This window comes from Strix uralensis, chromosome 7 (assembly GCF_047716275.1).
Source record: "Strix uralensis isolate ZFMK-TIS-50842 chromosome 7, bStrUra1, whole genome shotgun sequence".
Lineage (NCBI taxonomy): Eukaryota > Metazoa > Chordata > Aves > Strigiformes > Strigidae > Strix > Strix uralensis.
Window position 1 is genome coordinate 22,709,732 of NC_133978.1, and position 26,740 is coordinate 22,736,471.

General features: G+C 37.0%; 1 protein-coding gene across 9 annotated transcripts in view; it reads right to left on the reverse strand.

Moving 5' to 3' along the window:
- Positions 1 to 240: 240 nt before the first annotated feature.
- The window catches only part of ERCC6 (ERCC excision repair 6, chromatin remodeling factor), a 49,944-nt gene continuing 23,444 nt past the window's right edge, over positions 241 to 26,740 (reverse strand). For 7 of the 9 annotated variants that reach the window (XM_074874864.1, XM_074874863.1, XM_074874861.1 and 4 more), the window contains 14 exons: positions 22,474 to 22,609; positions 15,558 to 15,728; positions 14,953 to 15,129; positions 13,464 to 13,580; positions 11,920 to 12,015; positions 9,884 to 10,102; positions 9,014 to 9,124; positions 8,451 to 8,570; positions 7,287 to 7,381; positions 5,249 to 5,394; positions 4,431 to 5,162; positions 3,620 to 3,821; positions 3,191 to 3,269; positions 241 to 2,755 (listed from right to left, as the gene is read on the reverse strand). In XM_074874864.1, coding sequence (XP_074730965.1) covers positions 2,333 to 2,755; positions 3,191 to 3,269; positions 3,620 to 3,821; positions 4,431 to 5,162; positions 5,249 to 5,394; positions 7,287 to 7,381; positions 8,451 to 8,570; positions 9,014 to 9,124; positions 9,884 to 10,102; positions 11,920 to 12,015; positions 13,464 to 13,580; positions 14,953 to 15,129; positions 15,558 to 15,728; positions 22,474 to 22,609 — 2,824 coding nt within the window. In that variant the 3' untranslated portion in view covers positions 241 to 2,332. Of the gene's footprint in view, positions 2,756 to 3,190; positions 3,270 to 3,318; positions 3,514 to 3,619; positions 3,822 to 4,430; positions 5,163 to 5,248; positions 5,395 to 7,286; positions 7,382 to 8,450; positions 8,571 to 9,013; positions 9,125 to 9,883; positions 10,103 to 11,919; positions 12,016 to 13,463; positions 13,581 to 14,952; positions 15,130 to 15,557; positions 15,729 to 22,473; positions 22,610 to 26,740 lie in introns of those variants that run through there. The other 2 variants (XM_074874867.1, XM_074874866.1) reach the window with 2 other exon arrangements.

Consider the following 26,740-nt stretch of genomic DNA (forward strand, 5'->3'; position numbering starts at 1 on the left):
TACACTTTTGAGATGAAATACATAAAAATATTTTTTTTGAGTTTTATACTAATATTCATTGAGTCTAAAAGCTAGTACTGAGAAAAAAATCTAGTTGCTAGGATGCATAATCTGAAGTTGTATGAAAAATGGAGATGTACTTAAAGATAATATGAATCATTTAGTCAGAGCCACACTATACAGGAAAAGATGGTTCCCCCATTCTTCCATCAGCCCACAAAGACAACTTCTAGAACAGACTTTTGGTTTTGCTTTTTTAATAAGTCCATAAAAGCCAAGGATTTATAAAAAGCACATGCAAGTTCATTTACATTAACAGATCAGTGAGAAGCTGCAAACTTTCCTTAGTACAGGAGAGATGTCTTTAAGACATCTTGGAACAGGACACCAGAACTGACAGCTAAGGTGACAACAGCAGCTTTGCTGACACCTGAATGCCTGGTTTGTTCCTGAGGCATAGGTATGCGTGTGGGCATGACACCCAAAACGCGTTAGAATTCTCTATGGCTTTGAGAACAGCATAACTGGTTTGTTTTTTACTCTTTTACTGATCCATTTTAACTCACATCAACAGATCTAGAATTTTTAAAGTGTTTTGTAATTGCAGCCTAGATTCTTGGTTTCATCTTTCTCCTGAAAGAGGGAATGTAAGTGAATATAAATGGATCAGAAAGATGTCAGGAAAAGGTGCAACACAGTCCCACCTTCAAATGCCAAGACGAAAAGAAACAGATTCTTGAACTGTCTGCCCTCTCCAACTGTCTGTGAAAAGTCAGCCAACCAGTTATTGAAACAGTGAGGCACCACTTTTTGCAAATCTCTACAGTTCCTTTAGCACTGAGCAAAAACAAAAGCAAAACCCATTGGAAGTATCTTGAAGGCTTTCTTTATGAAAACAGTTTGTATTCTTGCTTCACCATGCATCTTTCAATATTTGTACTTTCACTTGAAGTAAACAAGATACTTTCACACTGAACGAAACCCTAAAAGTAGCTCAGCTTTCCCTTTTCTCAATAGCTTAGGCATAGGAAGGACGTTAGGCATATTTAACTGTTCCTAGTTTAAGCCGTACAGTAATTTAATGTTGCTGCAAGAATGTGGTTTTCTTCTCAAAATCTATCCATTTTTTCCCCCTTAAGATTTCCTTATGTAGCAAGCACACTAGTACCTTGAAGACAGACCCAATGTAGTACTTGATTTTGTTACAAATAATCCAATTCTTCCTTCCTTGGAAGAAAATGGGTATTAGAATTGGTCTGACTGTCAGGAAGACTGAGATTTTCCCTATCTACTGAATAGGTATGACCTGTAACTTCTGTATATGCTCCAATTACGTCTCTGGCCAAAAGTGATTATGTTTAGTAAAATACAGTGAAACCATTCCCCCTCTGACCAACTAACACCTCAGTCTTTGTCAAGGTATAAAATTAAGTGCTAACAGGGAAGTGGAAAGATTTTGACGTAAATTACAGTGAGACCCATGAACATTTCATGGAATTTCAATTATCAACCCACAACCTGTGACAAACATAACAGTTATTGTCACCTCAGTGGTAAGAAATATTGTATCAAGCAATTGCCAGTGGTGTATGGGACTGTAACCAAATTCATGACTCTGGTGTAAATAGGTTTTCCGTACTATAATAGGTTTTCCATAATTATCAACTGTCAGTCATCTCAATACCCTGCCAGGCTTTCCATTCTTGGTGATTAAACCTTCATGGCAGAAGAATTATTTCCAAAGTTAATTAGTGACTTGAGTTACTGTATGCTAGATGCTGGCAACAATGAAAGCACCAACATTACAACAAAATTCTCACTACTGCTGAAAGTGTCATACAACAATTTTGATGTACTTGTCAGTACAAGTCAATCTTATGCTGACCCCTATCATCATCTCTTTTTTTTTTTTTTTTTTTGATGGTATACTCTGCGCCCCATGACCATTCAAGTAATATACAAAAAAATCAAGGAAGAAGTTCTTGGAATTTCACAGAAATCAAAGTCTTACAACCCACAGCAACATCCATGGATCTTATTGCAAGTCAGTATGTATTCTTCATCCCATTTATATTAAGATTTCTTTTAAAGAAAAGGTGCTGATACTTTGTATTGTTTCATGTATGAGGTAGATGGCACTTTCATATAAATAGTGTAAATCAGAAATTAAGTTAGCTCTGAGCCTGCAACAAGCACTGCACCACTGATTGCTCAAGTAAATTATTAAATCATGAATATGAAATAATTCCTCATTTTAAAAGACAAACAGTAAGTCCTTGAAAGGAAAGTGGTGGCCGAGCATACACAGACAGGTGCCTTCCCTTGACAAAGGTCAGCGGAATTCTGGCTTTAGCCTCCAGACACCTTCACCATTCGGGCTCCTATGGAAGGTGCAGAGATTGCGGAGAAGTTCTCTAAAGACGCAGGACTGTGCTGCAGGCAGTTTGGACTCAAATTTGTGCAGTAGTTCCCGAGTGCTTGCCTCGCCATCCACGCGGGCCTGGAATGCTATGAAGTTGCGCATATCCACAAGCAGTTCATCGTATTCTGTTGAAGCTGGGGCTGGGGCAGGTGCTTGCTGATGATTCTCATCTCCCTCATTCCCCATCTGCTGTGGTAAAAGGTGGTTTCTTGCCCTTATCTTAGCTAATATAGATGAAGAGTCTAGTGCACTGGATGACGATTCTCCAGATTTTTCATCAAAATACCCATTGGAACTACACTTCACTTTTTCTTTCTTTATTGTATCTGCATCCTGTAAATAAACGTACAGACTATGGATAAAGTTGGATTTTGAGATCCACAGAATCTGTTAAACAAAATCTGCCTACTGTTTAAACAACAAACAAGAACACTCAGAAGCTAGTCATCTGAAATACACAATAAAGAGGCAATATGTTCTGGTCTCAGCTTTAGAATTTAGGAAGAGAAGGAAGAGCATTGCTGGTCTTGAGACAGATAACCAGACCATGTTGCAATTTGCAACTGCTGTATCTAATTAGATTTCATCAAGGTGCTATATCAAAACTTGAAAAATCAAATTAATGGGTGACTAAAATTTCTAGAATTCTATATAATCATATGACAAATGGGTATGAGACATCTACAGTATAAATCAGATTTGTTACATAAATTGGAACATTTAAAATATATCAGCTATTAAAAGAGAAATATAGCTTGTGTCTCTCACCTTGCACTTCTTCGCAAGTGATGCGCAAGTGGAATGTGACGAATGCAGCATGGGGTTTCTTTTTTGACCAAATCGACTCCTAAAAACCCACAGAAGAATTAACTCCATAAAACATCCTTCTCAAAATGATGAGGATAGTTTTGCCAAAGACACTGACTGGGTTTGCATTTTAGGGTTCTCAAGAGCCCTCTGCCAAACTCTCTCTCATCTACTGTGCAACAATAATGCTTTTTTTATACTTCAGAATGGATTTCCTAGGCTTGTAATAGGTCTTCATGTCTTTATTAAATATGAAACATCAAATTCCACTTTGATACATGTTACTGCAAATACCAAGTGCAAAAAAAAAAAAAAAAAGAAAAAGATAAATCTATAGCATCCTAAGGAACTCTTCTATTTTTGGAAAAGCAGTGTGAGAACTGAACTTACTTTATTCCTGATGGTGCACCTGAAAGACCACGCATGCCTGTCCAGGTTGGCACACCAGAAGCCGCTCCTAAACATCGCTGTCGAGAGACTTTTAAGACTCTTAAGGCATCCTGGGCCACTCTGTTTGCTTCTGCTTCCACCAGCACATGATCTGCACTGGAAGCTTCCATAATGGCATCATGCTTCATAACACTGTGTACCCCTAAAAAACAGAAGACACAAGAAAAGGTGAAGGAGAACATCTGTTAATTTACATCGCTATCTATAAAATTAAATATTCACCATTTCAGTGAATGCCACAATCACATTCTTCCTTTTTCAGGTTGATTATATTCAGCACTTTAGTATAGTAATTTCTACTAAGAGAACCCTCTTCTATCAGTTAAGCGATTTGACAGCAAACCACTTCTGGTGTGCTGATGAGGTCATTATTTACAACAGACTTGGCAATTATGTGGGTAAATCGATCATTTCTATTGTTATGGACAGGACAGACAGAAGTGAAACCCTTGTGTAAATGAAGGTTGGTTGCATCCTTATTTCCAGAAGAAACACTGCATTACTTCTATATCCAGAAGTGTTTCTGGAAGGCTGCAGATCTCTCTGAAATGTTTGTGCCAAGGTAATTAGCACATTCATAACAGGAGCATTTCACCAACAAACATTTTAATGTTTCACTACAGTAACAGAATAGATAAAACACGTATTGCATTGTATCTCTAACCATCAGAGTATCAGAACTGCTCCTTCCCTCACTTGCATAAGTTTTATATACTTCTGTTTAAATAGTTTAACACTGTTGAACAATTACCTGATTTTTTGAAAAGTTTCTCCAAGACGTAATCATCATTTTTCTTTGAGTCCTCCTCCTTCTCTTCACTGTTCTCCCTTCTGTATTGTTTTTGTTTCACTAGATGAGGAATGCGCTCTCCTTCAAATTTGGCATCTTTGTGATGTTTCTTCTTAGATTTACCTTTGTGGCTCTCACGTGACAGCATATCCACCCTGTGCTTCATTTTTGAGGTGCATTTATAATGATTATTATCTGATTGCTCATCTTCAGTTTTAGCAACCTGCTTTTCCCAAGAGCCACCTGCACCACGTGTAAGGCTAAAATCTCCCTTGACATTTGCATTAGCTGCTCCATGTACTTCATTAGTCACCACAATGTTCAGGCAGTTGGCATTCTCTGAAGACCCTGCATCACCTGGTAATGACTGGAACATAAATTTGTCAGCTCTTTCCAAGCTTTCCTCCTTGCTTTTATTCAATGAAATTATATTAGTAGCAGCGTGTGCATTATCTTTTGCATAGCTATTTTGGTCAAAAGCTTCCAAATTTCCTCTGGTTTCCTCACTTGTCTCCGTTGCTTTAGAAGAATAATTTGTCATGCAGGTGGTTGAGTAGGAATTGGATGATTTGCTGTACTTTAGTGAGCTGCTTTCTGTAGGATGGGGATCATCTTTAGAAGTGTCATTATCAGATGGCTTTTCAAGTTTCCGTTTCAATTGGTGTTTTGGGACTTGAACATCTGAACCAGTACCTGAGGGATGAATAAAATTAGTATCCATTTATCAAACACTTCAAACATTTTTTCTTTTAAACAAACAGGAAAAAAAAAATGGATACCTGCAAAAATTGCACTTGTTTCTGTCCCCTGAGACACATCTGGGCTGCTCAGAGTAAAAAGTTCATAAAGGTCATTGGATTTGAAAAAGCGCCTCTGCTTAGGGTCTTTCAGCACTCTGTTTGTTAAAAACTGTTTGAAGATTTGTCTAAAAAAAAAAAAAAAAGAAAAAAAGTACTTTGTGCATGAAACAATGTCTAGCTATGTTTAAGTACTGAATACAGTACTTAAACAGAAAACTGTATAAGCACAAATGTTACCCTGCAGAACAATTAAGCAGTGGGAAGATGATGTTAGTTTCCAGAAGACAATCTTGAGTTAGTAACTTTCAAACAGCCAACTAAATTGTTAAACACAGGGATTTATTGTTTTGCAGCAACCCCATAACACAACAGGTAACCACCATCCCTGAAACATCCTATGAGGCATCCCTTAACTAAGCAATAAATAACTTCACAGCTAGAAATTTTTTTTGTCCATTAAATTTGAAAAGCTTGCATATATTACAATAAAACTATCAGAACACTCTTGAAAGAAAAACAAGAGCTTGTTAAAATGACAACATTTTAATGGTTCAATCGATTGGAGGAATCAAAAGCAGCAGAGTAGCTCAGTCTGATGGTGATGACTGCATGACAACCATGGAAAAGGGAAACAAACTTGTGGTTGAGAGGAAATGAAAAAAGAGCCAGTCTGCAGAGGACTGAAAGGAACAAATCTGGGAAAGAACTAAGCGGCAAGAAGTCTAGTATTGGTAAATCTACTCTGTTATGTTTGTACTACACAGCTTTCGATTGCAAGTTCTAGGCACTATTTTTCTGCACAAAAAATACACCCCTAAATAAATCTGGAAATCAGTTCTTAAGAAGCGTTTTTATCATGGTTTTGGCTCTGCTGGTATTGAGCAGGGAAACAATTTTTAAATCCAATTGGCAAAAACTAAGCTTAAACAGGTCTCAGCTACTGTATTGCATCCATCAGAAGTCTTTAAGGTTTTAAGAATTAACTGAGTTTCACAGCTTCTTGCACGGATGATCACATATTTGCAGGGAAGAAAACACAGGCAAAGAGAAAAGACAACTTGCTTAAAAGTTCAAAGGCCATTGCACTGTTCTGGAAATTAATGAATTTCTGATGGCTGTCCTGACCTTTAGAGCCCACTTCCTTGATGTGGTCAGTGTTCTTCAAACAGAAGTATGCCAGCAGGACACAAGCCAACCAACAGCGGATGCTTTGTGTCCATGTGGTAAAACAGACTAAAAAAGGCACTCAATAAGTGAGGGTATTTCATTATTTAGAGCTTTTCATTCATCTGTGTTTTCAAAGAGGATATTCCAGTTCTAAAGAGTAATGCCTAGACAGAGGATTCCCAGGTATGTTCATTTGGAATTAATGAGTGAAGCTAACTACTGAGAAAGCTGAACGGGAAAGCAAAACAAAGATTTCATTGATTCTGAAATACAAGCACTTCAAGGCTTTAGCTACATTTTGGAATAAATAACATGAATATGACTGGTAGTTCTTGGGATTTAATTCTCTCAGTTTGGAATGATTTGGGAATAAAATCAAATGTGGTTTGCAGAGCAGTAAATGGATGTATGTACCACATACATCTTTATATATCCTAAGGACAACATAAAGAACTTGTTGATTTCAGTTTGCATTTCAGACTTGTTGAGTCTCATGTTGAGTAAGGGGCTCATTTTTTCCTGTCTGTGCCCCATACTCTCTCATTTACTGTGAATTCTGGATGTGCTGGACACAGCCACTGGAACAGATTGATGAGGTATATTTAGCACGTGGGTCTTGGAGCTAGAAAGGCAGCAGCACAGCCCTCAGCTGGGAGTCTAATATTGGAAGAAGGATCATTTCTCAGCAGAAATTTTTAAAAGTTTTCTGTGATGTGCCCATCATGACCAAGATTGGTGGTTACAAGCCATGTGTGCATGTGCACAGGTGTGTCACTGTTATTCCACCTCAGATTCGCTACAAACATTTTCTTGAGCATACGGCTGTATACAAGAAATTGTTCTGACTGACCTGTGGTATATCTTCTCTTCAATAGTACCTGCAGTGAGAAGCCTATACACAGTCACCTGTTTCTTTTGGCCTATTCTCCAAGCACGTTCCCGAGCCTGGAACACAAAAGGTTTGGTTACAGACATTAGCCTCTTAGACATGTGTTTGACAGAGAGCTATGGATACCACTGTTTCAAGCCTAGTTTGGACATTTAATAAATAGTTCAAGAAGTTACATAGCTGTGGTATTTCTACAGTATTAAGACAACTAACTCAGCAGGAGACGCAAACAATTTAGGAAGTTTACATATGTAAAAAGACAAGTCTCCAATTGTACCAAGAAATCTATGAAAAAAAAAGTATCAAAAAATTAAAATTAGAACTCTTATCTAGGATATGTACTTTATATAGACATACTCCAAAAGGGATCTATTTCACAATAGAGCTTTAATATACACATTCCCTTTGAATTTTTCTTCTTTTTTCTTAACTGAAAGCCTTCCTACAAACATCTTGAACCAACCACTAAAACAAACCACTCTAGGTCAGGCTACACAGTTGCAGATCTCAGAGCTACATAGGATTTCCATCAAAAGTAGTTTTTTCCTCTCAAACATGTAAGCTCCATATACTGTTAAGGAATCTGATAAACCAGTCTCATCACACCATCAGATAAAGAACAACTTCTTTAAGGTATTGGCTTAACAGCAACTTCTAAGGGCATAGCTACATATCATTATTTAGTGACAAAGCCAATTTAAGCAACTCTTGTTCTCCTTTTCTTACCCTGCATTGCCACCATGAGCAGTCATGCCTGTTCAAGAGCTTGCACTGCTGTACTCTCCCTTCAGAATCATGTAGTTTGTTTGCTCGTTTATTGAAAAAACTCAGGCCATTTCAACTGTTTGTTTGGCTGCACTCTAGACAGACTATATGAACAACAGGCAATATTGAAGAGTGGTAAGGTATAACAGCATAAAGGGGATGTGGTGGGAACCACTTAAATTGGCTTGCCACAAGAGTAATCATGATGTGGAACTGCACCCTAAGTGACCATTGCTGGGACTTAGCAACTTAAGGAAGAGCAACATAGTGATTTAACACTATTTGAGGAGATAAACGTCATTCTGTCTTCAGTTTTATGTCAACTTAGCTGGTAAATGGCATGTAACGAACCAAACTCACCTGTGTATCCGTACTGGGATTCCAGTCAGGATCATAAATAATAACCCGGTCAGCACCAGTCAAGTTAACTCCAATGCCACCAACACGAGTTGTTAGAAGGAAAATAAATATGGATTTGTCCTACAACACAACAGAGAATTTACTAAAGCAAAAATTACCAAAGTACAAGACAATTTTTAAAATTTATTTCCTGGATTCTTTTATTATCAGCATTATTTGCAAAGATGCAAAGGAAGCCAAGAGAAGGAATACACTTCCTTGTTTGCCTAGCATCTCTTTTGACAAATAAAAGTAGTTTGATCTAAATTTCATTTGCTGTTGTCCAGTAACATTTCTTTTCCCCCTTTTCAACTGCATTTTTTTCTTAGCAGAAAACCCAATTTAAGTGTGAAAAAGGTGACAACTTTTTTCCCCTCAACACAAAGGAAGTGGTTTCATTTGACTGAACTCCCCAGTTTTGTGTTTCAAACCTGAAGTAGTATGTTTAAAAACAGACCAAAAAGAAATGGAAAACTCAACCGTACTCACTAATAAGCATTAGCGCGTGGGATGCAACATCTCACCTCATTATATCTTGTTATAAGGGGCTGTCTGGAAGCTATTGTTGTGGTGCCATCCATCCTGAGGTAAGAATAGCTTCTGTCTCTCACAAAGACTTCAAGTATGTGCAGCATCTGTTGTGATGGAAAAAATGTAATGAAACCCAGATGTGAAGACTGAGCAACTGTCCAATCAAGTCATAAGAATTCTGGTACTAACTGCAGTGCCCATCAAACAAACAAGATGATGATCAAAAACCTGTGAATCTTAAATGAGCAGAAATATCATTAACTTACGCAATTGGGGAAAAAACAAAAAAGTAGTTATTTCACTGCTGAATGCATGAGTGGAATGTTTATGCTTAGTTTGGGAAGTCCAGAGCCATGGTCTCAAGACGATTAACCAGGTAGATGCTGCAGCATTCCAAGGGAGCCCATGGAAACAAGACAAAATCATGAATACATAGGGAAAATGAATGAAGGTCACTGTCTGTGCTGCTGGTCCAAAGCACACAATTCTGAGGATTAGATGTACACGTGCAGTAAACAGAGCGAGCAAACTGACTACTAATTCTATCATGAAACTACACAGTAGGGGCAATAAATACATCACCACTGCTTCAGCCTGGTATTATATGGGTACAACTGATACAAGCTTTGACCCAGTATATTGAATTTGGGCAACACTGCCACAACACTGTGTCATTCCAGTAAAGCTTACTGAGTTTGGGAACTGGTCTCCAATTATTCCAAAGACATCAGTCATTTTGGTATTTTTTTTCAAGAAGATGTCAACTTTCTGAGAAGGATACTGCAAAAGGTGGTTCTAATTACAAGTCTTGTTAGGACACACACACACAATAACTAAAACTCAAAACAATTAGCTCATCTTACCTGTCTTGACTGAGTGAAAAACAACACTCTGTGGCCTTGTTTGTGCCATATTGTCAGCAAGGATTCTACCACTATCATTTTTCCAGAACGTTTCCAATATCCAAACTGATCTGCTTCCTCCACTTCAGCATCTGGTACACCCTTCAAAATCCTTGGACCACCAGAGAAGAGGTCAGGGTGGTTGCAAATCTTTCTCAAAGCTACTAGTCCTGAGAAAATCTAAAGAATACAGAAGAAAAATATGTTTATTTTGTTGACAAATACATGGGTTGTGGTTGAGAAAAATAAAGAGCAATGGGTTAATCCAGTTATCATCAAGAAGTTGGTTTTTAATAGTGGTTTGGCTCTTTAGAGAAGCCAAAGGATGCTAATACTTGTTTCATAGAAAGTTTTAGCAAAAATCAGTACAAGAGAAGGTCAATGAAATTTTCTGTTCTTGTGAGCCTATTCTGGTGATGTTAAAAGAATTCTGCAACAATTTCCACATTAGCAAAAGCAGTCCCTAGCTATAACTCACAGTCAAATTTTTTCTACTCAAAAGGAAGAATTCTACCAAGTTTGTTACTTGAAATTATTGTGTCCTTCCTTCCAACCCCCACCATGGTATCAGGTAATTTATGACAGACCTTGTGGATAGCAAGTGTACCCTCCAGAAGGCATGGTAACAAAGAAGCGATGAGTAAACATATTTGAACAAGCATATGAAGCTGAAAATTACTACTTTTGATGCCATGTTAGAAGGGTTCTGTGCAGTTATTCATTCAATAATATTACAAGCATTATTTATTCTTCTCATATAATGGGCATTCATAAAAATGAACTAGCTTGAAACAGCAAATCCCTCAAGCTTCTGTCACTACAAGTTGGATGAGCCTGCTCATAATTTATGGTTGGTTTGTACAATGGGTTTATTTTTTCAGCTGGGATTCACTGCTGTCATCACAAAACATCTAATAAAAGCATTGACATTTACTGTTCAAAATTTTCAGAACTCTAGCAAATGTGATAGCCCATTCTGTAACATCTTAGAGACATTTCTGCAGATAGTCTTATACAAGCCATCTCTTGAAGATCAAGCTCCTTAAAATAATTTTCATTGGGATAACTAAAGAGGCTAGGCACTTATAAAACCTTGGCCACTATACCTTTGCAAGAGCTGGAAAAATAAAGAGTCAAAACAGTGATAAGGTCAACATCTGCTTTATATGGCACTGCAATATACATGGCTGTACTGACCATACAACTAACTGGAGTCACTGGGTGTGAGGAAAGAAGGGTTTTTACAGTCCACAAGACAAGGAAACATGTTGTAAATTACACATTATCCAAGACATATTACCTCTCCTCTCACAAACAATAGATTTGTATCCTGCAGCTAAAGTGGGAGTGAGAAAGTCCACTGCATGCATACAGAAGTCAAATGAACCAGATGCGTGCAATGCAGGAGTCACGGGGAATAGCAGACTTTCTATACAGGCAACAGCTAGCATTTGAAATTGTATTTCAATTACTGCTGTCATCCTGGGCACAACAACTTCAACACATTGTGATGATGGAGGCAAAAGATGTTGAAGTGACTAGTAAGACAACAACAAGGATGCTTACTATTTGGTCTGCTACATCTTAAGATTGTGAAATCATCAATTGTCGCATCCCAAAACTATCATACTTGAACTGTACTCTCAGGACAAATTACTCTTTTCCTTTGCTTCAATTTTGCAATTGGTTAAAAGCATGCATAGAGTTACCTACAGCAGGTCATCCAACAAGCCACAATTTGTTCCCAAGATCACAAACATATTGTGAAGCCCATTCCATTCCTACTTTTATCTGGTCATGCTACTAAACATGGATCAGTAATTCTACATATTCCATGGAACATTTCTGAGAAAAAAAGCCAGCACACATCCACAAAAGCAGAAAAGAGCAGTGTGTTTCCTTCCCTTTCTGCTCAGAATCCAGCTAGAAAATGTGAAGGTCAGTCCATGACTTTATCCATCAAAGTCCACCTGTCATTAACCTTAATTAATGCCAACCTGCATGTCTCCATTGAGAATCTGGTAAACTTCTTTAGAGTTGATGAAATTTTGATAGACTTGACGCTGCTCATCTGTCAAACGGCAAAAGAGGACCTACCAAAACAAACAAATGAACTGCTCAAGCCCAACCTGTAAGCTCCAAATAGAGTGAATTTTAAAGTTTTACAATGTGCTACAATGAAGCTCCACAGATGTCTGACATACTGAAATACTAAGTTAAAAGACAGTGCATGGAAATCATTAGAAATAAAAAGACCTTAGAATTTTTAGAGAATGAACATAATCATTAAGATGGGTTTCATGAGTTTTTCTGTGCTTTTTCCCAGTTGTTATTTTTTCCCCTCAAATTGCTTTAGTTTTGGGAGTGCTGCCATTTCCTAGTTTTAATGAGGTAACTGTGCAATGTTAGCGTTCTCTCAAAGCTATGTTTATAAGAAACACTTTCCACTGTGTGTCTGCTATCTCCCTTATGACTTGAAAATTCTTAGTACCTCATAGGAAGGTTAGCACACAAAATCTTTCTATCATTAGCCTTTGAGTGTGAGCATATAATAATTTTTTAGATGGTCTGATGGGCAAAAATGAAACAAAATCAATTCCTTGCATCCTGCGAGGCACCCAACATTATGCCATAAGTCAAACTTACGTAGTACCCTGTGACTGACAAGAACAAAAATTAAATTTGTTTAATCTGTTTATGATTGCATTCTTTAGAGTAAGTAGCCTGGACTCTTTAAGGTATACAGAAGTTAAAAATTTGATTATAAAAAAAGATCATCAGACTGCACAGCAGAAATGGAATATGGCCTACTCATTTATTATGTACCTTTCAGCACTGTTTTACAAAGACTAGCATGTCTACTTCTCTCTTACAGGGAGGAGACAGGAAGGAAGAGAGTGAGGAGAGGGGAAAAAAAAGCCTGAAGCACTGAAACCTGAGTGGCAGAAGAGTCTACTACTAGTGAATATTTGTAGTAATTTCAGTTGTTTAAATAATCCTTTCAACATCCTCTACTTTGAATCAAAATGTTTCCTAAAAAAGATCCCACCTCTTTGTAGAGCAAACAAGTTTTAGATCAAAAGGCTAATATTTTGGAAATCTATTAAAATTTACAGGACCACCTAGCTTGCAATATGAACAACTGCCATCAAGTATTTCTCTACTATTTGCTGCCCAAATTAACCTTTTTACAGCAGGAATCAATGTTAAAGTGTCCAAGAGATGGACCATAGGAAACACGCTACAGACAAATCATTTGTATGCAACCTGTGACCTAGGACGATAGTATTAAGCAGACCTGTCTTCAATTCATATATCCTTTGTTTTTTAGATGAGAGTGTACTTGTACAGACCCTGCAACTATGACAATTTAACATTCAGAACACAGGTGAAAAGAATATACAACTTGAAAGCTCTACATCTTATCTTTAGTTAAAATAGCATTTCATCTGCTATTAGTGCAAATTATTTCCAAATGTCCTTGAAAGATTGGATTTTGAGGAGGGAGAGGGCTCAGATCTAGTAATAAAGATAAGCAAACCTGTTCATTTTTATCTGGAAGTGAAAGGCTCATTTTTACATCAGCCTTCATTCTTCGCAGCAAGTAGGGGATTATGGTGTCCCGCAACACACAGGCACATTTGTATGCAGTTTTTACCTGAAAAAGGAAGAAAGAGAAAAAGTTGTATTTTGGTTCCTGATATTAATTTTAGCAACAAGTCAAATTCCATGATTAGTAATAGGAAAATCTTGATAAAATGAGATGGTTTATGTTTTATGTGGACCCACAGTTACATATCCAACACAACATGAACCGCAATAAAATTCATGTTAGCAACAATAACATTGAGTAAGTCTTCCTCAGATACCACTGATTTATCTTTCCTAATTTAGTGGACTGTAAAAGAGACCAGAAATTAGGTATTTCTTTTAGAAACCAAGCCAAGAAGTGAGTATACACTTGCACAGAACCAAAATCCTCATGAAAAACTGCTAACACATATACTGAAGATCAAAAAAGAAGCCTGCGGTAATGGTGGTTACTAGACAATAAGTGAAGATTAGTGCCCACTTGAGACTATTAAAAAAAAAAAATCAGTAGAAGAAAATCCCCATGATCACAGAAACTAAAGGTCACTCTGGCCTTAAATGGAGCATATGGTTCTATAATGGGTAATGGATGCATGAGCTGGGTATTAATTGTACATAATGGCCAAAAATACCTTCATTTCTCCTAAAGCAAAACAAAGAATATAATAAATTATTGATATGTAAAAAACAAATTGGCTGTCCAATTTACTAAATTACTATGTATTAGACATGGGGAGTACCTAAACTGAAAAAGGAAAAAAACTTTGGAAATGTATAGGTGCAAAACATTACAAAGAATATTTAAAAGGATACAAGTTTATTAGCACTTATATGAAAATTAGTCTGCAGATTATTATGCAGACAATTTATCAGCTAATTGTTTAAGAAGTCATACTGAGAACCACAACTACAAAGATTAACAGACATATTTATTCAAATTAATATTCCAAATAATTTTTGCTTTCAAAATTAAATAATTTATCTTTCAGAATTAGTTTATCTACTTTCAGAATTCCAATACCTACTTTAGCTTGTTTAAATATAATCAATTTTCAGTTTAGATTTAAGGATTCCTCTATTGCATAATTTGCCAAAGCTTGATATCAAACATGAAAGTTCTATTTAAATACATCAACATAAAAGATCAGTCACCTCCTACCCAAATTTGCTTATCTCTTCTTTATGCCGAAGAATACTTCTAACGATTTAAACTTTAGGTCTTTTGAGAAGAAAACCCTGTGTATAAGCTATACTGCTGTAGAAACGAAATGGTCTCATTCAGTTGAACAGTTCTTTTTACACGTGGCGCAGAAGTAAAACACACGTGCAACTCTTCTGGGTTAGTGTCTACAACATACAGCATGAAGTACATTTAGAAGTCAGTTTAGAAGCAACATAACAGTTTCCTTCAAGCAAAGTGATATTTTTGATGCATTTACCTGGACAGGAGAGGCATTGGCATATCCTCCCATGGTTATTGGAACAGAAAATTGCTCCATGAACACAGGTAGTGTTCCCAGTTTCCCTGGGAATACAAAGTCAAAGAGGGACCAGAGCTCCTTTAGGTTATTTTGCATAGGGGAGCCAGACAAGATGATTCGATGGGGTGTGCGGAACTACCAATAAAAAACACAAAACCAAAAGAAAGTTATTTTCATGGTTCATGGTGTAACCTGCCTCAGAGGATATTAAATTTCACCATCAATGAATTCGCATTTTAAAATATGTGGCCTCATATTCCTGAAGAGCTTTCTGCAATATACCGTCCATAAACTGTTAGCAGAAAATGAACACCAGCAATCTGACATTTATCCCTAATGATAAATTACTACACAATTTAAAATTTCTGATTTTTTTTCTCTACCATACTTCTGTAAATTTACTGATATAAACTCATTAAAAATATTAAGTAAATTAAATAGTCAAATACAGACCATTGTGATTTATGCTTTTATTCTTTATTAATGGTCAAATGTATATTTTTATACAGGTTATTAGATTTTGGAACCTCCCTCCAGAGTGCTTAAAAACTTCCATAAAGTACCTGCTTGCACGCAAGTGTGACTGCAGCATTTGGATTTCGGATTTTGTGACCCTCATCCAGAATCACATAATGCCAATCATAGCTGTGGATGTTATCCTGCATCAGGCGAATGTATGAATAAGACGTAATTAAAATTCCGTGGCATGAAGCGATTTCGTGGATTAGTTTCACCTAAAAGCAAAAGGTGCATGTTGTCAGTAACAGTGAGACAGAAAACTCAGACTTACTGAACTACTGGTTTGCTGTCCAAGGTACATGCAAAAAGTTTTGAAAAAGCAGATATATAATTTACTTTGCAAAAAAAAGTAAGTATAGGCAAGGTTTTGATTATATGGTTCTTAGCTCATCTGTGAAAGAATGAAATACTTGTATACTATGTTATAACAGATGAGAATTTGAGCTGAAGCCTGGTCAGAACGAAACAGTGGTGGTGGGGTTTCTTTGTTTGTTTTTTAAGGTGATATCTGAAAAAACAAACATTAAATTTGATTAAAGTAACCAGTTTCTTCAAGTTCTTCTATATTCACATCGCAAACCCAGATTTGTGTACTGCATGCAAGATCTAGAACATTAGAGGAAAACTAAACAAGTGAAAAAACTGAAAAACAATCACAAAAATCTATTTGGTTAATGCTAAATTCTGTCCAACCTTTCTCATTAATAGGATTAATATATTTGTTATTAATCTTCAAATTGTGTGCTTCTCTTGTAAGTTATATCCTTTCCCCAAGTTTGTACTAGCCTTTATAGCTGTAAATTATTTAGGGTGGGGACAGTCTTTATCACCTTCCACAGCATTCACAGTATTCAAGACTCATCTTTCTTGCATTTATCCTCCACATACAAGTCTAGAAGACTTAAACAGAAGATGATGGGCTTGGAGGCAATTCTGGATGAAACAAACATACCCAATGTAAAAGAAAAAAAAAGTAGAACCACCTCCGAATTTGCTAAAGGAAAGACAAACCCCTTATTACTAGAAGCACCCTTAAGACAAAACCAACCCAACAAAAACGAAAGGGAAAAATCCATCTCAAAGGCTCAGATGGTGTTAAAAGTTCATGATTTATTGCAAAATTTCTTGCTCAGATATACCCCAAGATTCAAAAAGCTCTTCTGCGTTTAACTGTTCAAGAATTTCTACTTTCTGATTATCATCTCCTGATAACACACATTATTTAATGTTGACATCATGATTCTCAAGAGAATCTGTAATCTTTAGAACAATTTGTATTACAGACAGAGTAGGATTTCTAGGCAAGTGTGGACATCCAAAGCTCAATTCTACCTGGTACACTGATTGCCGCATAGTCTGCAACTATGTCCTAGAGTCTCAGCAATGGCCTATCATAGAATATTGTAGACATCTCTACCCAAACACTTAAGACAAATCATCTCGGGTGATTTCAAATTAAAAGCTTGTAAAATATGTAACCTCTCCTAGTTTTTGCAATTAATAGGGTATGTCTGCAATTAGCCTGACTTACAGAATGCTACACTGTTGTCATTAAAAGATGTTTTGTGAAAGTGCTGCTGTTATTATGGAGGCTCAAGAGACCAATCCCTCCTAGAGGGCAAACAGTGGACTAGTAGAAAACAACAGCCATAAATCACGTTGTCAGGTAGCAGAGAGAACAGAAGTGAAACACAGGCACATGAAGGCCATTCACTGTAAACACACCACAGCAGAATCCTAGTCAGGATTTACTGAACCTGTAATTAATTAAAGTTTCCTTCAAGCTAAATTTTTAATAAACAAGGATTTGTGCTGACAATGAAGAAATACAACAAAATTTTATCAACTCACACTACAATAGTTATTAACTCTCATTTTACTGTATTGGGTACTTTCTCAGAGATTGTCTTCGCTTTAGTCGCAGTTCTTGGAATAATTTTAAATATTTTAAAATATGGTAACAGATTTATTATTGGATAAACACTGTTTTGAGGCTGTGGCATTTCAGAATTTATGCTATTTAACATGTATTCTTTAATTCACAATTCCTGTTTGATTAGATTCAGGTATGAATTAATTACACCACCACTCCCACCCTCCCCCACCAGGAAACACACTTCAATGAAATGTTTCAGGGCATGCATTGTTAAACTAAAAATAAAATTAAAAAAAAATTTAAAAAATCAGCTTGAGAGGCAAATCCTACTAATGCCAAAAGATTACATAGCAGTTATCTACCTTTGAAATTCTGAACTCTGCCCTTTAAAAGATGCTAATGAATAGAAGAACATGTGAATAGACTGAGTAATCCTGATCTTGTAGTTCTGTTCAGCACAGTATTTCAGGCCTTTACAATTCAAGGACAGTATTTTCTCTTAACTTAGGGTGATAAGTTGATTGTGTTGCCTTGTCTTTACCAGGATATATGCAACATACGAAGACTGGAAGATTTCTGGAAAGCACCATTTCTTAAGGCTAAAATGTTTGTGATTTATTCTAAGAACACACTTCTACACAAATGTTTTTTTCCTGTTGGTACCTCACTGTAGCTACAAGTTTGTTTCTGAAGCTACAAAAACAGCACAAATTTTTTGACTGATACTTACAGAAATAAGGTTTATTTTTTTTCAGCATAAAGTAGTCTTTTAAAAAATATTAAAGGGGACCTGAACTCTTCTATAATATTATGTATTAAACAGAAACATGTATGTTAAGACTGAAATTAAAGAACTAGACTAGTAATAACTATGAAAGTCTCTAAACATTCAGATGCCTTTAAGGCAAGCGTGAACTTACAGAGATAACATCTAGTCACTTACACAACCATATATTGCTTGTGAATCAAAAATGCATTCTTCAGCAGGCTTATCACTATCTCATAACCAACCATTAAGCCCTGAGATCCATAAATTCAACTTATAAAACCTCTTTATTATTTCCCTGCCCCCAATGAAACAATCTAAATGGCACCATGAAGAGGCTTCAAAAGAACATACTACAATGTTTAATAATGTAAAAGTTGCAATAAAAAGAGCTAAAGTACTTACTACATATTTAACAAGAATATTACTTCTTGTGGCATGGTACTAAGTTTATCTGAGTTTGGTCCTTAATTCAGAAATAGAGCCTTTGGTTAAAATAGAGGTTCCATATGCAGTCATGCCAGTAACTGTAACCTCTGCAGCTTATTTTCTTTACATGTAGATTGTGTACTCTACTGTGAGGGTAGAAGGTCTATGATCATCAGTGTGCAAAATCATCTTCAAATAGATGGTTCCACAGGTGCAAGCGTCATGAACTGTCAATTGCTTTCGAGGGCTGCATTCTCTGTCCAGCATTTGACCAGAATAAGAGAAAGCAACATTATGGCTTTACAAATGGTATGTGATTGCCACCAGAAACAATTGTTAAGCTCAGTGATACCTATTCTAAAGATCTAGAAATTAAAAGTTCAGCCTTTATCTTAAAAAATACAGCCTCCTTCCATATGCAATATATTACACTTAGATAACTAAAGTTCATCTTGCCTCTTACATTCTATGATTTACAAATGCTCATAAGCCATCAGAAGTTTTCAAACAGGACAAGCTCTTTGCACAGAAGGCTTTTTTCCCTACACTTACAGAGCTTCTTTCCCCTACCTTCTGTTCTATACTATAAATAAAACAGTATTTATGATACACTACATTAGATTTACTACTTTATTTTCTCTCATCCTGAGAGGTCTCAGAGGACTTCATATTTACAAGTCACTTTAAGCTACATCAGATTTGAGTGCAAACCATAGTAGGAGGTTAATAGCGTAAGACAGCACCATAGGACATATTTAGCCACAAATGCTGTACCTTGCTCAAACTGAAAGCTGACTTCACAGGGGAAGACTACTACTTAAACCTGCTTCTTCCCACTGCTTCCAACTTAAGTATCCTTATCATTATCGAAGAATCAAATGATCTGTGATCACAGATAATAATAAAGCAAGTTTTACATTTCATCCAAATGCCTTAAACTAGCTCTAAAGTCTTGGACACCTATCCAACATGGTATTGTGTCTTCCTTCCATCATCTAAAATACCAATCTGCCTTCCCTTGTGGATAGCTGAAGGCTGTAAACTATTAGTCATATTTCAAGGGGTGAAATTGGAACTTCACACTTCTCTCCCTTACTGCCAAAATTGTCTACCATTGTTATTTTAGCTAAGGAATTGAAATAGTCTCTCTTTTGAAGCATCATGTATGCTAAAAACCTACACAAATACTATAGCAGCAGAAATACCTAAGCAGAATGTCTCAATAACTCATCTGAAACAGGCTGACCAGATTTGCAGCCAATCTGGTGCTTACAATTCAGGCTGTTATTTCATACTATTGTGGGAAATTTTAAAGTTGGTTGCAGAGAAAACCAAAATGGATTGGGAAGAGAGGATATGCCAAGGTAATAATCAGCAAGCCTTTCACTTATGACCCTGCTCAGAAGTCCTTTTGTAACACTAAAGAAATGTCACTAACTGAAAAGATGTGCAAGGTATTGCATGGTATCAATTTATGAAAAAACAGTTGGAACAGATGTCTTCCCACTCTTCACTGTCAAGCAAAAACTTCTGTGGGCAAGTCTAAAGAACTGGGAGACAGGATATTGCATTGATGCTTGGGTACCTTAGAATGTACAACAGAAAATACCTATTCATAAAAGCATATAATTTCACCAGTGCTGAAAGATTTAGTATTTGCTAGTATTTGAGGATTCCTGACATTGTTATGGTAATAATTACATAGATCCATCTCATCTAAAGATCAACTACAGTTTTGTCAAGTGTAACTTCAGCTGTTGTCCCTTTCTGCTGTGAAATACTGTCTTGCCTTATGGGACACCTGTCATTGCTTAACTCTTTTCCTCCAAAATTCTCCTTCGTTAGTTTTAAGATTAATCTTTCTCTATTCCTTAGAAATCATCTGTCCCTCTTTCACAGGTCTGTACAGAACAAGCTGAAATACTGTGTTTTATCACACAACCTGCTGGCCAACTACTACAGGAGAATGCATTCTTCAAAAGCCATTAAGATCTTCACTGTCTGATGTCCAGTTTATTTGGGGTACAATTACATTCTTCCACCAGTACAGACCATTCTAACCTCTGTTAGTCCACAGGCTGAAGTGACCTTTCTCACTCCAAAACAGGTAACAACATTCAGTTCCCCAATCCTGTCTCCTGGCAAGTTAGCTGTTCAGCACAACACCCTCCTCATTTACTTTGTGATAAACCATGATATACTAACAGAACAACATGTGAATCCTGGAATTATCAGTTTCATTCCAAACAGGTCCATGCAACATTGAGACCACAGATGCACAGCAACTTGGCTTTTGGCCATGTAAAATTAATTTCAATCAAAGAACAAACGTATGTTCTTACACAGTCTAACCACAAATTTTCTTATTTATTTCTTAAAACTTATATTTAAGCTTATACCTTATGTCAGAGCATAAGGGCAGAATGGTCCTTGGATGAGTACTGCAAAGTTAACACATGCAAAAGCAGTCTCCTGTAAGGCCATAGGTTATCAGAAGATGGAATTCTCATGAGATCAGATCAGCACTAATGTATTCATAGAAAGAATGTATATTGAAAAGAAATTCTGGGCAGGAGGTAAATCACCTGGCCTGAATTTTGTGTTATATATTTTCAGTGTACAAGTGTTATTCATGCATCTAGGAAAAAAACGTGCATGAGATGAAGACCACATCAGCAGTGACACTTGTTTAAAGCATACTGTTGCAGCTCTCAGAAGATGAGGCATTAGGGCAGAATTAGAGAACTGAACCTATCTAAAGTGATCATATGTTACCCAAATTCCTTAATATTAAGTTGTTGAGTAGGCATCTGTAGGAGGATAATGGGAAGGTGAAGTCCTGAAAACCTGACTATTCCTGCAGGTGGAAAAATTTGAGCCAGTCTGTCAAGTGCATTAATTAACAAATACCCCAAAATAAGCACTCACTATTTAATTTAGGAAGACATGCGAGCATGTTATTGAGGTCAACAGACTTTTAGGGCTTGAAAACATACCAAGTTAATTGAACAACAGGAAGCTATTAGCACATTACAGCGTGCTATTCCTTTTTTGCCGTGTACTGTAACTGCATCAATTACCTCAGAATACGTTTAATCAAGTGCAATTAAGCACCATATCATTTTAATGTTATTACAAGAAATTCAATAAATATTTAAAGAGAAATTTTAAAATGTTTTGCTGAATCCTGAAAAATCCATTTAAAGCATCTGAAATATGAGGCTAAGGGAAAACAAAAACCTAAGTTTTCCTTGTTTTGTTCCTACAAGATGCCAAGGATTGAAACTTCAGACAAGTCAGGCTTGTCAACTTAAGAAATGGAGTAAGAACACGCATATTAAGAGACTGGCCAAGTAAATTAAAAGACAGAAAAAGCACTGCTTGGAAAAAAAAAAAAAGTCAACAAACAACAGTCATTAAAGAAAATGAGACTACGTGACATCAACTGACATACTAACCAACTGAAGAGAAATTGCCTGCGCAAGCAAAATGTACTAAATATTATATCAATGACATACTGATGTATGGAAGTGCAAGGAAACAATTCACCAGTACTAGAAGCACATATCTGGTGTACAAGCAGTCTAGTCATGAACTTCTAGCATGGACTACAGTACAAGCAAACCTCAAGCAAGAAACCTTTACTATGTCTAATTTGTTCAGGCAAAGCTATCCCTATCATAATATAAATGTACTCCAAGTCATCTCCTTTTTGTCCAGTTTCCTAACAAATCTATACAAGACAGTGAACTTTTTGTTCTTTTAAAACAATCACAGAAAGAGCACAAGCTTTCACAGAAACATTCAGAACTGGGATTTTTTTTTTTGCTAGCACAAATAAAAAGAAAAAAAAAGTTTATTGAATTACAAAATGGATGTCAACCATTACCTTTTTGTCAGTAAAAGAACCAGTTTCATGGAGAATGGCAACTCTAAATGGAGGCCACCAAGTGTGGAATTCTTTTACCCACTGATGCATCACAGTAGCTGGACAAACAATCACTGTTGGACCCAATCCCTGGTACCTAAAATAAAGTATTCAAGAAAAACACTCTTTAAATAAATAGTAATAAATAAATACTCTCTATAAAGTGGCTCATTAAAATACACACATTAAAATGAAACACTTGCACTGTTAAGTGGAATATGAGCCCTATAGAAATTAATTGGCACTTTCTTTTTCTGGAAGTCTGTTTTTTAAAGGAAGATGAAAGGGGTACTGCTATAAGAAGAGGGAACCAGTGGATGAAGTGGCTAAGCCACTATCCATCATATTTGAGAAGTCATGGCAGTCTGGAAAAGTTCCCACTGACTGAAAAAGGGGAAACATAACCCCATTTTTAAAAAGGGAAGAAAGGAAGACCTGGGGAACTACGGTCAGTCAGTCTCACCTCTGTGCCTGCAAGATTCTCCTGGAAACTATGCTAGGGCACATGGAAAATAAGGAGGTGATTGGTAACAGCCAACACAGTTTCACTGAGGGCAAATCATGTCTGACGAATTTGGTGGCCTTCTATGATGGGGCTACAGTGTTGGTGGATAAGGGAAGAGCAACTGACTTGATCTACCTGGACTTGCGCAAAGCATTTGACACTGTCCTGCACAACATCCTTGTCTCTAAATTGGAGAGACATGGATCTGCTGGATGGACCGCTTGGTGGGTAAGGAATTGGCTGGATGGTTGCACTCAAAGAGTTGTGGTCAACAGCTCAATGTCCACATGGAGAATGGTGATGAGTGGTGTTCCCTGGGGGTCAGTATTGGGACCAGTTCTGTTTAACATCTTTGTTGGGGACATGGACAGTGGGATTGAGTGCACCCTCAGCAAGTTTGTTGATGACACCAAGCTGTGTGGTGCAGTCGACATGCTGGAGATAAGGGAAGCTCAACATGATGCGGCAGTGTGCACCCGCAGCCCAGAAAGCCAACTGTATCCTGGGCTGCATCAGGAGAAGTGTGGCCAGCAGGTCAATGGAGGTGATTTTCCCCCTCTACTCCACTCTCGTGAGACCGCACCTGCAGTGCTGTGTCCAGCTCTGGGGCCCCCAACATAAGGACACGGACCTGTTGGAGCAAGTCCAGAGGAGTCCACAAGGATGCTCAGGGTCTGGAGCACCTCCCTTATGAGGACAGGCTGAGAGAGTTGGGGTTGTTCAGCCTGGAGAAGAGAAGGCTCCAGGGAGACCTTATAGCAGCCTTCCGGTACCTAAAGGGAGCCTGCAGGAAAGCCAGAGAGGGACCTTTTACAAGGGCACATAGTGACAGGACAAAGGGTAATGGCTTTAAACTGAAAAAGGATAGATTTAGATTAGATGTAAGGAAGAAGTTCTTCACTGTGAGGGTGGTGAGGCACTGGAACAGGTTTCCCAGAGAGGTTGTGGCTGCCCCCTCCCTGGCAGTGTTCAAGGCCAGGTTGGACGGGGCTTGGAGCAACTTGATCTAGTGGAAGGTGTCCCTGCCCATGGCAGGGGGGTTGGAACTAGATGATCTTTAAGGTCCCTTCCAACCCAAACCATTCTGTGATTCTAGCCTATCCACTGAACAGTTAATGCATGCATCTATCAAGATAAACACAGAAACAGAAAAGCTCCAAACAATAAGACATAAGGGAACTTCCTCCTGTGGTAATACAAATCAGGTTTGGGTGAATGCTGTTTCTATAAGAGAAAAGAAATCATTAACAAACAACTACTTTATTACTTCTATTAAAAAGAATGTGTAGCTAGAGTCTCACAAATAGACATACACACAGGTGTTTTGCTTCATGTTGGTAATACACTGTACTATTATCACCATAATTTACAGATAAGACAAGAACTCTAAAGCAGCAGAATATATCATCCATGGAAGTTGAGATCTGAGCTGGGCTTAAACTGTCTCCTAAGTTTCTTAATCATATGATTGTTTCTGAGAATTACTAAGGATGTTTGAAACAAAGTCTGTATATTAAATTCAGAGCTACTGTTAAGGTTAAGAAGTGAAAAAAATCTCACATGCAACAGCCAAACAAGAAATATTACCATCACAAACCAATACCAACAATCATGTAGAGAATATACTAAGTAGTAGTTACTAGTAGTTATTTTTCAAATATATTTGCTCTTTAAAAAACAGGAAAAAAAACTTTGCAAACAAAGGCAATAGCTACAGTTATCACATACTGTCTGGCCAACTATGTACCATTCAAGTGGTAATAAACAATTCAAAAGATCACAGTATCCATTCAAACCACATGCATATAGCAATAAAGAAGGATTTCCCAGATGCCAGAAATACCCTGCTTTAAAAAAAATCCTGTTAATGCCTTCAGAAACTGCTGACATTAAGAACTAATATTCTTTATTAAAAGCTTATACATATGCAGAATAACAACCTGGATGTTGCTTATCTGTTTCATTATGAAAAAATATTATATAACAACCTTACACAGTCTAATTAAAAAACTCCCAGCAATCCAAGGGGAAGTCAGAAGTTAGAGATGCAAAAAATAGCTTCAACTATGCTACAAATCCAAATAACCACTGCTACTGCTCTTAAAAATATCTATAGCAATAAAAGCCAACTTTCCCAGAACGTATTAGTTTCTCATTCTTCATGGGTAGTAAAAGATTACCTCTGTTTATCCCCTCGGTCTGTATCAAACAAGCTCATGTGCTGGGTTTATCTGTGTTTTCTTCTCCCCCCTCCCCCGGTTCAGTTTACACAGAGTTCACACTTCCTTTGATCAATTTTCAGAAAATCCACTCCCCTCCACTTGGTTGTGTGAAACCTCTTCTGTGTCTAGTCTGGCTCTAACCACTTTCCACTAACCAACATTTTATTTTTCTTTTGAGAGCTTTTATTTATTTATATAAAAGAGTAATCTAACTTCTTCCAATCTGTGCTGTTTCACAAAACCAAACCCATGAACTTCTGCTTGCTACATTTAGGAGGCATCCTTCATTCTCCTAATCACTGCAACAGATTTGTGCTGCTGCCCATCCAATTTATATTTGTTTTCCTTGAACAAAGGTGATACTAATAACATTCAAAACCAAAGCCTTACCGGTGCCTTGTACCCAGGATACTAATACTGCCCTGTTCCTACCCCAAATATATCGTCATAATGTATTCTGTCCCTTTTTCACAGTTGCATTGTACTAATAGCTTACGGTCAATATATATGACCAATATACCCGAATCTCTTTCTTCTGTTGCTTCTGGTTTATAAACCCAAATTCACAGCAGTATTCTTTATTAGTTCTTATTTAACTGGATGTGATTAGAATTGCAAGTAAGAGCTATTCCTGCAACTTACTACTAAGAAAAAGGAAGCTGTAGTCATACTATATAAAGTACTCAAAAAATTAGCAGAGGAAAACATGCTGCATTACAACCAACTCGATTGCCAAGAACTGGCAAATCACACCTTCAAAATGAAACTGAAATGGCAACTAAATCCTAGTGAACATAAAAGAACACGGCAGCAAGAGCAATACAAATTTTCTGGGGCAATGGATTTTTATTTATGCAAGCACCATGGAAATTAATCTCTCTGCCACTCATAATAGAGATTCAGCCTTAATGTTTAATGTGTATATCTCAGTATCATGAAGAGCACAGATGAGTAAATAATCAGTGTATAAACTTTATGGCAGAGTTTCTCATCTGATCTCTCAAATAAATGAAGCAGAGTCTGTAGTGAAAGCTAACATTTTTGTTAAACAAAACAATGTATTTGGAAACAACCAAACTGGTGGACTCCCAAGCCCTTCAACAGGTTTCAGAAACAGATTTCAACCTAGATACAGGCTCATGTAGATACTTCATGATAGACTGAAATGACATGCACCAGCCAAAAAATGAAACTGAACACATTATCTTACATGCAGAAAGAACACTGCAACTTAAGTGTGCAATTATATTTTGGCCTTTTCAAAGTTTTATTGTAGTTTCATTGCAGTATCTTAGGTCTTAAGCTGTAATGGTGTAACAATGTCAATAGATGTTCTTGAAGGATTTCTACTGACTCAGTAGTCCTCCAGCTGGGACAGGGAATATACCTACACAAAATAATCTATACAGTAGCATCCTTAAATCAGACAGCCATATCAAAATAAATCAGCTGGCCTGAGTGATGGAGGACCTGGAGGTTTTTTATACAAAAGCTACAGTAG